General features: G+C 49.4%; 1 protein-coding gene across 2 annotated transcripts in view; it reads right to left on the reverse strand.

Moving 5' to 3' along the window:
• The window catches only part of ZNF277 (zinc finger protein 277), an 18,198-nt gene extending 11,063 nt beyond the window's left edge, over window positions 1–7,135 (reverse strand). For both annotated transcript variants that reach the window (XM_015559697.1, XM_015559696.1), the window contains exons 1-3: window positions 6,837–7,135; window positions 4,416–4,504; window positions 3,973–4,055 (exon numbers count right to left, since the gene is read on the reverse strand). In XM_015559697.1, coding sequence (XP_015415183.1) covers window positions 3,973–4,055; window positions 4,416–4,504; window positions 6,837–7,120 — 456 coding nt within the window. In that variant the 5' untranslated portion in view covers window positions 7,121–7,135. The remainder of the gene's footprint in view (window positions 1–3,972; window positions 4,056–4,415; window positions 4,505–6,836) is intronic.
• Window positions 7,136–10,994: the final 3,859 nt, after the last annotated feature.

A 10,994-nucleotide genomic window follows, 5' to 3' on the forward strand; every position in this document is an offset into this window, starting at 1 on the left:
CTTCGACTCCGCAGCATGGGAGAAAGGACATCACACTCCCCTGCGAACTACACAGACGCTGCAGATATCTCATCTGTTTCCTGACATCGGGTAACAGACAGCACAGGGCTGGGCCCTTAAGAGAAATACATCATTCTCTGTTGGGTGGTGTTTTTCAACTTGCAACACAGAAAAATTAAACCCAATCGAACTACAGCTGCCTTGCTTGGTAGAGAAAAAAGAGACAGGAATTTAAGATACTCAAGTGAGTCCAGCTGGCGTGACTCAGTGGTTGAGCATCGACCTATGAACCAGGAGGTCGCAGTTCAATTCCCTGTCAGGGTGCATGCCTGGCTGTGGGCTCGATCCCCAGTGGGGAGTGTGCAGGAGGCAGCCGATGATGTCTCTCCCTCTCTCTCTCCCTTTCTCTCTGAAATCAATTAAAAAAATACACATTAAAAAAAAAGACATTCAAGTGAGTGGAATCTGTGGGACAAGGTACCAGGAAGGAGGGAGCTGCAGAGGAGCTCAAAGACACCACTGGATGCTTGGATGTTTGTGCAGATCCTGAGCTGGACCTGTGCAGACCGGACTTGGGAGGCCGGCAGAGAAGTCGCAGCCGTGGAGGATGCTGGAGCTCCAACCTGCAGAACGGGACCTTGCGCCATCAGGCCACACAGCGCACAGAAAAGCCCCGTTTTAGACCCGGGAGGCGAGGTCTTCATGGTAGCAAGCCATGCTGGTGCACGCAATAGACTTTATTCACGGACTTGTTGGATGGCTCTCTAGCCGTGCTGGTCACGCTCCAAAGAGAGAAATACTTATACTGAAGAGTGCCTCAGATGTTACGCAGTTGAACTTCTCCAAGCAGCTGATGAAACCAGATAAATTGTCATGGCAAAGCAGGCTGGGTAGAAGCCACCGCTGTAAGAACACAAGACCAGCCTGTGGATGAGGCGGAGGGTCGTCCTCACAGGCTGTGCGCTGTCTGATGGGTTTAAAATGTCACACTGGGCAGCAGAGGGTGGGGACAGCGCTCGTCCATCCTGCCTCCTGCGCTGCAGGCAGGGCAGCGCGAATGAAGCTGCAGACAGCGCAGGTGGCTCTCGGCACAGGCGCGGGGTCGCACACGGGACAGGAACAAGCATGTGCGCCAGGGGGGGAATGGCAGAAACCAGCCAATCAGGAGAAAGCAACTAGAGCACGTCAGTGTCTGTACAGAGGAACAGGAGCTGACTTCTGGAACGGCAGAGCCCACGGAACAGCCTGCTCTGCCACAGGCGAAGCCAAGGCTGCCACCTCCCATCACAGTGTCAAGAACGCTCACTGGTCTGCCAGGCAGGTTCACACCCGCACGTGGGCCAGGTCTAGGGCAGGTGCACCGTCTACATGGAAGAGCTCTTCACCGTTCTGACTGGTCACCGGCTACAGGCCTGAGAGCTCCCACAGGGGCCGGGGCAGGGGTCCTGGTGGCCGCTCAGCCGCGGGAGGTGGAGGTTGAGTCACGGCTTTGACATACATTAAAGACTGGGAGCAACTTGTTAGGGGCCCACAGCTGCTAACTGGCTAACCACGCCCGCCTCTTGCCCTCACTCTCTGCCACTGTAATGTCATTTAGGACACCAGGGTTTTCTCTTGTTCACTTAGGTCCGTATGCACCCTCCCTCCCTTTCCACAGCTCTCCTGCTCCCCACGCCTCTCACTGGTGAGATGCGGTGTTATTGGTAGTTGTGTGATTGACAACGATTGCCGAGCGCGTTCCATAGGACAGAGGCTGTCCTAGTGTGACACGTGCCTGCTCTCGTCTTCACAAGTGCTACAAGTCACTCTACCATCGTCTCCGGAGCACATGCAATAGTCCTTCTGCTTCAGGCCGCCGCTTTTACAACATGCCCGTCTTCAACTTCTGGGTGCGATCACCTGGTTAGGCAGGAATTCAGTGACTCTGTGAGCTGCCTGCAGTTCTGTGCAAGTTGCTTCTGTAAGCTGCCATCAGGCTCACTTTCATCACCTCCATCTGTCTGTGGGACTGAGGTTGGTGACAGGTGTGATGTGATTTGTAGTGAGAAGTGTTTGTTTGGTCTTGCCTCTGTCCTGACACACAGCTCCTGAGGTCCCTGGCATTTCCTGAGGGTCGAGGCTGCACTGATGTGCACGGGAGCGACTCTGAGGGCACCCAGGGACTGGGACATGGAGTCAATGCACTCAGAGGGTCGGAACTGTGAGGCCCCACCCCTCCCCACCTCCCTGCAGGGCGAGCGGCTGGAGGCTGAGCTCTGTCACCCACGGCCGATGGTTTGGTCCCGCAGGCCTGAGCCTCCACACCGACCCACAGGACAGGGGCGGGCTTCTGGGCTGATGGACCACAATGTGTCCACGTGCTGTCCTCCAGCCGGATCCACGGGCAGAGGCTCCTGCTTGGGCCTTCCCGTGCTGCTCCCACCAACTGAGCTCAATCGCTGTCTCTTATCTGTGCGACACACGCGTACCCAGCCAGCCAACAGGCTTCCGGGGCTCTGCGCGCTGCTCTAGCAGTCACTGAACCCAAGGGGTACCTCGTTCTACAGCCGGTGGGTCAGAGCAGGGGGCCCGGGCTTGTGGTTGGCATCTGAAGTAGGGGCTGAGCCCTTAACCTGAGGTCCCTATGCTCTTGGGAAGACAAGTGTCCAAAGTGAGTTGAATGTAGGACACCTCCTGATGTTGGGGAACCGCTGGATGTGGGGAAAACCCCCAGGTGGGAATTGGGTCAGAATTTAATTGTCATCTACAATTAATGATACAGCTATTTCTAGGGACGCGAGTCTATCTGTAGACATTCAGTAAAGACTCTGGGTGCTCAGTGACACAGGGCGGAAGCAGTGGGGTTTGAGTTCTTACAAAGAGACCCTGTGGTACCCGCATTATGACCGCTTGGCCATTCTCAATTAAGGCCACCGTGGGCAAGAGTGACAAACCTAATGGAAATGAAAAATTATGAATAAGTATAAGCAAACAAAACCCATAGAAGATGACAGCAAATTGATCCCTGTTTTGCAGATGTTAAGATGTGAGAATAGGAAAAGAGAACCACAGGAGTTCTGCTACTTCATTGGGTTTGCTGCTACAGAAAAAGCGCATTTTCTTGCATATAAATCAACATCCAACAATACCATCTTCCTTACGGGAGAAATCATCATTGGGGACATTCTCAATATATAACGCGCCTCAGGGACTTTCTCAGATCATGTGATTACGGTCGACGGGGTTTATTTTCCTCCGCACCCTCTTGAGGATTTAGCAGAAACAGTGACCTCCCAGTTCCCTCATAACACATCTGGCCGAGTCCAAAGGTCCAAGGACCACTAATAAGTAGCCCCTGAAGGAAGGACGGATCCATTCCAAGTAATAATGGAGCGTAACCACAAACAGCAATGAAAAACCGCACTTTTAAACAAAATAACCTAAAATGACTTTCTGTTGGACTTAGGAAAATGAACACTCAACACTCGAATACACTGTTACCCTTTTTAAAGATGACAGCTGCTGAGGGATTAAAATTAGTTCTCGCGGCTCAGGCTGGAAAGGAGAAAGGCCACTGTGTGCATCAAGCACAGGCCTCTGGCCAGGATAAAGCCGGGTCGGGCAGAGCGCATTCCAGTGGGGGGAGCGTTCAGTTCCACTCCATGTCAGCCGACGGCATTTTTCCACGATGGCTGAACCCCAGCATGTGCCAGGCGGTTAAAATTACACCTAAATGTGGAAGCTTTGCTGTTATTTTAGAGGTAATCCAGGAAGCAAAGCAGAGCCCCAAGTTGCCCCTGCGTTTTAGCACGGAAGGCTTTAATCTTCCGTCACGGGCACGCTTTCACTGTTCTAAGGTCTGGATGTAATGCCTCCTCTTTTGTGCATGTTTGAAAGTTTCCGGAATTAAAGTAAAACCAGCAACAATGAGAGAACAACAGCAGTGACTAGTGTGTATTCCCAGCCACTGTGCGTCCCTCGCACAGGCCTCACCAGTCTCTGCGCCTGCAGCTCCTCCCTCAGCACCCGGTCCTCCGGCAGCACGTCACACAGCAGGAAGTAGCTGTCCTGCTCTTCTGTGAGAGGAGAGGAATCAGTGAGACAATATTTACCATTTCCCCAGGCCTTACTCCTTAAAATATGTGTCTATATCTTTATCCACATCTAATCTATTTCCATATCTATATCCTTATCCATATCTAATTTATATCTATATCCTTATACATATCCATATCTAATCTATAGACATATCTATATCCATATCCATGTCCATACCCATATCTATTATCTAATCTATATCTATATCCATAACCATATCTATTATCCATATCCATGTCTGGCTCTTGGGGAAGCGAGAGAATTCTGATTTGAGAAAGTGGGACTCCCCCTTTGAATTCTGGTCCTGGGAAAAGGAGGCAGCCCTGAAGCTCACTGACCCAGCGGAGCAGTGGAGTTTATTCGGATCACGCTGCAGAAGTTGGTGATGGGCTGCTCCCTGAACCTCCTCCTCCAGTACAGGATGTACCTGGGCAGGCAAAGCCAAAAAGTGGTGAGGAGACTCAATACGGCCCTTTCTGTAGAGTGACAGAATTTCATATAACATTTAATTATTCCAAAGCCACAAAGCCCATGTTGACTAAACACTGCTAGACAATTTATAAATAGGAAGGCAGAACATCCGGTCTAATAATAGAGAAACATGGTAATTAACTGTAACTTCGCTACCCTCCCATTGGCTAATCAGCAGGATATGCAAATAAACTGCCAACCAAGATGGCAGCCGGCAGCCAGGAAGCTGAAGCAAACAGGAGGCTTGCTTGCTCCAGTGATGGAGGAAGCCAAGGTTCCCCGCCTGCTGCAGCTCAGTTCTGAGCTCCAGATGCAACAATGTTGCAATTATAGAAGCTAAACAAACCCCAGAAACCTGCTTTCAGCTGTCTGTGGGCTCAGAGCTAGGAGCACCAGTGATGGCAAGAGTTTCAATTATAGAAGCTAAACAAATCCAGATACCTGCTTTCAGCCAGCCACAGCCTCAGAGCTGGAGCCGGCTCTCAGCTCCAGTGACAGCTATAGAAGGTAAATAAATCCCAGAATAAACAAACAAACAAACAAACAAACAAACAAAAAACAGAAAAGAAGGAGAAGCTGGGAGCTTCAGTTGCCTGCCAGCCTGAAAACGGCCCTCAGCTCCTTACCCAGACTGGCCAGGCACCCCAGTGGGGACCCCCACAATGAAGGGGGTGTGACCAGTTGCATACAGCCATCATCCCCTCCTCCAGGCTGCTGGCAAGTGGGCATCCCCCGAGGGCTGCTGGGCTGCCAGAGGGATGTATGATTGCCATCTTAGGGCCAATCCCTCAGGGAGTGGGCCTAAGCCAGCAGGTGGTCATCCCCTGAGGGGTCCCAGACTGTGAGAGGGCACAGGCCGGGCTGAGGGACCTCCGAGTGCACAAATTTTTGTGCACCGGGCCTCTAGTCGTGGAAGTATAAAATAAGGATTTAATAAAGTGAAATTACCCCGTAAAGGCATGGAAATGATTAAACTCAACTATCCTCATTCAATAAACAGCTATATGGGAAGCTAAAAATCAATTATTTTATGTGATAATGAAGTTTTTCTGAAATCACACTTAATTTATATGAATTAAAAGTGTACACATTTTCTTATCAATGGAAAGTTGGGTGTCTATCTTAACACATCAAAATAACAGATGTCATGATAATAATGGGATGAGAAGTCAGCCAATGTCTCTATAACAAGAGAAAAAAATCTCCAAAAAAGTTCCGTTATGTGTCTAATGTGTGGTGAACTTGGCCTTTGGAAAAATGGTCAAGTTTTAAAAAATATTTTAAATATATATTTATTGATTTTACAGAGGAAAGGACATGGAGAGAGGGATAGAAACATCAGTGACAGAGAATCATTGTCTGTCTGTCTCCTGCACGCCCCCCACTGGGGATCGAGCCTGCAACCTGGGCATGCACCCTGACCAGGAATCGAACCATGACCTCATGGGCAATAGGTTGGCTCTCAACCACTAACTGGCCGGGCAAGATGGTCAAGTTTTGAATTCTTCTATCTAATGGGCAGAGTTAGAGGCACACAGGTTGATATGCTAGTTAAAGCAGAACATAACACCAGACCTGCATGTCTGATGCAAGAGGGAGGGAGAGGACAGAGGCAGCCCGGTGTCCATCTCCCCATGTGTCTAACAGGCGTACACTGGCAGCTGCAGTCCCACTCAGGGACGGGGACCAGGAGAATGCGGTCTCCTTCGGGGGAGACAGGAGACAGAACATGGGCTCCATAGTCGATAGTGTCATGTGATGGCCGTTCGTGCCAGTTCCACACCAACAGGACCCACCGTGGGTGCAGTGACCGGAGCCTTTCCTCAGGGCAAAGGGCTCCGCCGTGAGGGCTCCTCGGACAATGCCCTCTGTGCGTAAAGGGGGTCAAGCATCCCTGTTCCGAACACGGCCCTTTGGGCCCTTGGCACGTGTCTCCTGGGCGCCTGCCTGGGAGGCCTGACACAGCGAGAGTGAGCATGTGGCCCACACATAAAATGAGGCCAGCTTGATGGAGGCCCACAGCCAACAGCCTGGGGAGGGGCAAAGGGAGTCTTCTGCTGGGGCAGTGGGTCGGTCCGCTTCCAGAACCCGCAGGACTGCCACAGCGTGCGCCACCCCCACCCCTGCAGCCTCCCCACTCCAGGGGATAGAGTGCTAAGGCCCCTTAAAGTCCAGGGGAAGCCTAAAGACTACAGATGCGCATGTTGTATAGGGATGACTGACACAGAAGTAGGCCTTCCTCCGGGAATAATCAACTTCGCTCGTTTATGAACGACACCAACGCTTACCTTTGGAAGTCAGCGACCAGCCTGACATCGGCTATGACGAGCTTGTGCTCGATAATCATGTGCTTCAGAAGCGGGTCCTGCTGAGCTGTGGGGAAGTGTTCTTCACAGAAGATACAGGGCACAGAGGGCGAGCCTTCGGGGGTGCCGCTGCACCCCACGCCCTCGGGCAGGGATAGCGGCTCCAGGATGCAGTCCGGACCATCTGGGAGAGTGAGGAGAGAGGAGCTGACACCGGCCTCTGCAGGATTTCCCCCCTGCATGAGAGGACCCTGAGGTACTGGCATATCTCAGGAAGAAGCGCACAGGCCAGACGCGCAGCACCATTTTAAACGGCTCTGCCACCCGGGGGACGAGGCTGCAAAACTGCTCACATTCCCCATTTGCTGCTTGAATGAGGGAACCCGTTGGGCAGGGCAGCTGTTTCAGCTTGGACACTGGCCCATGGCAACACTTCTGGGGGCCCCTGGAGGGTCTAAGGCCAGGCGATGACCTGTGGCGGAGTCATCGCTGGATGGGAGGTGAGCGCACATCCTGAGGCCTCAGGGACACCAGCTCATCTCCCCAGCTGCTTCCTGCACACCTGCAGCCTCTCCTGTTGCTATTTGTCAGGTGCAGAGAGGAGCTCTCACATGGGGTGGACGCTGCAGGAGTTGGGTGGCCCAGGTGGCAATTTTCAATGTTGACTGACATCTACCACTAGCTAATTATGCCATTACGTATTGTACTTCAAGTTCTTGTGAACAGAGGCGAGTGCTCACATGAAAACTGGGAGATTATTAAAAATATACAAGCACTTTAGAAGAAGTAGCAACAAGATTGGTGTGTTACCAGTTGTCTATTAAATTAGGCAATGAAATCAAGGCGTTCTGGACCCTACAGTTCTCAGTTGTAGGTTAAGTTTTATAAAACACAGGGTGGGAGAAGTAATCTTATCTAGTAAAAGAGTAATATGCAAATTAACCATCACTCCAACACAAAGATGGTGGTATCCAGTCTTCTCAGCTCCATTGGTGGCCACTGAGAGCAGACCCTGCTTGGCTGTCACCGGTGGTGACCCGGGAGCAGCAAAGCGGGCCCCCCAGACAGCAGAGAACCACGGGGAGTGGGCCTAAGCTGTCAGAAGGACCTCCCCTGAGGGCTCCCGGATTGGAGAGGGTGCAGGTCAGGCTGAGGGACCTCCCCTCCTGCTCCCCATGCATGAATTTCATACACCGGGCCTCTAGTATACTTATGAAACTCGATAATAATATTTTACATCCACTGGAACATGACAACAGGCAGCATACTCTACATAAAGGTAACATGAGCAAACATTACCTGCCACCTAGGATCACACTGGTTTAATAGCGCTTCGGGTCACTAAAATGGTGCTTCGGGTCATCACACGCTGATAATCTAATTAATTGATAACCATCCTAAAAAATGGGAGTATCAAGACTGGCAGGGTGTTTTGGTTTGTTTTTGCTGTTTTATTTGGAAAATGTTGTAAACAAACTCTTAGTTTTCTTTTTTTTTTTTTTTACACCCTAAGAGCTGAACTTAGACCAGTCTGGAAGTCCCGATGAGCAGAGCTTAGCCCTGAAGAGCCAAGCCCATTCCAGAGGGGCGGGGCCTAGCCCTGGGGAGCCACGCCCACTCCAGAGGGGCGGGGCCTAGTCCTGAAGAGCGGAACCCTGTCCCTACGGGGCCTAGTCCTGAAGAGCGGAACCCTGTCCCTACGGGACCTAGTAGAGCGGAACCTGTCCCTACGGGACCTAGTCCTGAAGAGCGGAACCCTGTCCCTACGGGGCCTAGTCCTGAAGAGCGGAACCCTGTCCCTACGGGGCCTAGTCCTGAAGAGCGGAACCCTGTCCCTACGGGACCTAGTATTCAATGTGGACATTTCTTTGCTTCTCCTTTATTTCATTGTGTAACTAATTTGAGTTAAATGCTTCCTTCAATGCGTTACCAAGCCTGGACAGTATTTTTGAGCCTGTCCCTTACGCTTTCGATTGGGCAGACATTTATCCTTCCTAGGTGATCTCCTTTCCTGTCTTGATTTTATCCTGATACTTAAACTCCAGGAAGGTAACTTTATCTCTACATTCGTGAGGGTTTTCTCTCTTACACTACAGAACGGCCTCTACTTCCTAAATGAGCCAGATCTCTGACTGCTAAGAGTAGGTCCCCTCCCCATGCATCTGGAGAAGGGGAAAGGCTGGATCTAGGCTTTTTAACCACAACCAATCTCCAAGACTGTAAGGCCCTTCTTTAATTTCCCCGGGGGCTGAGAATTCATTTTGTAAATTACCGAGGCCCAGTACTGAGAGTGATTTACCGTCCTCTCAGAGAGTGGGGAGTGGGGTGGACGCAAACACATGGGCGCCACACTCCAGTGCTCGCTGGGCCCAGCGAGGGGGCTGTGCAGGGTTGGCCCTCACTCCTCCGGGAAAGAACAGGGCTGTACACACACTCGGCCCTTACACCTACCACAGCTGTGCTTGGAAGCAAGGAGCTAATTAACACAAGCAAAAGGGCCACGAAACCTTTATTCCAACATTACTGAGGAAGCAGAGTGACAGAAACGGCATGAGGTCATGCAAACGAGAGCCGAGCCGGCCTGTGAGTTAGGGCGGGTCTGTGCATGGGGGTGCGCACTTGCTAAACAGCAGTTAGGAAGACACCGAGAACTACGAAAAACATGTTTAATATTAGCTGAAAAGAGCCCAAGTCACAATGAACGGCACACAATACTTCACACACCAACATTCACGTACATACAAGCACATACCAGTACAAGACTTGAAAAAATATACACAAAAGAAAAACAAGATGAATAGACTTACTTATCCAAACTTTTCTTTAACACTGAATTTTTTAAGTAAAAAGCGTGTTATCGGACGAGTTCCTTAATGTGATGGTGACAGGCTGAATTAAGAAGTAAAACAAGCAGTTTTATCTGGTCACCTTTTAAGTCTTGACATTTAAGATGCAAAATTTGATTAAACTTACCATTTTATAACTGAATGCCTACTATGCAGAAAATGTATGCTTGAAACTCTCTAAAAATACAAAGCTTAAAACTCCTATCCTGAAGTAGTTGCTCATCTAGAGGAAAATATAAGACAACAGTATGAATAATTATAATGCAAGTCAGCATACGCAAAGTTGGCTATGTAAATAAAGGGCTAAGAGATTGGGAGGAAAAAATGACTCAAGTCAGGAGAAATGAAGGAAAGTCTTCATAGGGGATGAATCTCAGTATAGGGTGGGGTAAACATTTTACCCCCCAGTTAATGGAAATTTAATTCATCGGGATTGCGACAGGAGGACCAGTGGAACCAGAGGATGGACACACAGAGGACTTTGGACGGGAATGGGAAACAGGCAGACTGGTGAGTGCTCTTAGTTACTGAGCTCCCAGGGGGACAGTGCGAAGGGAGGAGACAGGGAGTAAATTCTGACTCCGAAAGAGCTGGCTGTGGTTGGCTTTCCAGGCGAGGGGTGTCCGGTGGGAAGTGCATACTGCACCCACAGAGGCCAGGCTTAACCTCATTTCACTGATTGATTTGACAGCCAATTACTTCGGAGTTAGCATTCGAGTCAATATTTGCATGAAACAGGTTGGCAGCTGGAAAATTGTAAATTACCTATTTGATATTCCCTGTTACGTATAATTAGTGTTTTGCATAGAATCATAAATTTCTAAGTTGTGGGACTGATATTTCTCTATTTCCAAAATTAAATAGCTATGTCATGTTTTTAGTTTAGTGTCTGATGTCTTAATCCATCAGTATGAGTAATTTTTAGTAAAACAATTTTGTTGATATTTTGTAAATAGTAAGGAGACTAAAAATAGAAATGACTGTGTGAAATGTAACCAAATTAATCTTTAGTGATATAATGTGTTTTTTTATGTGAGTTTGTTAATACATACTTTATTTTTTTTTTAAATTTTATTATTTATTACAAAGGATATTACATATGTGTCCATTTTTTTTTGTTGTTAATACATACTTTAAATAAACTAAAGAAGAATCCTATCTAATAATAGATGAACATGGTAATTAACCGTACCTCCAACATGCTTCCCATTGGCTAATCAGGGTGATATGCAAATTAACTGCCAACCAAGATGGCGGCCAGCAGCCAGGCAGCTGAAGCGAACAGGAGGCTTGT

Source organism: Myotis davidii, unplaced genomic scaffold (genome assembly GCF_000327345.1).
Source record: "Myotis davidii unplaced genomic scaffold, ASM32734v1 scaffold573, whole genome shotgun sequence".
In the NCBI taxonomy this organism is placed as follows: Eukaryota; Metazoa; Chordata; class Mammalia; order Chiroptera; family Vespertilionidae; genus Myotis; species Myotis davidii.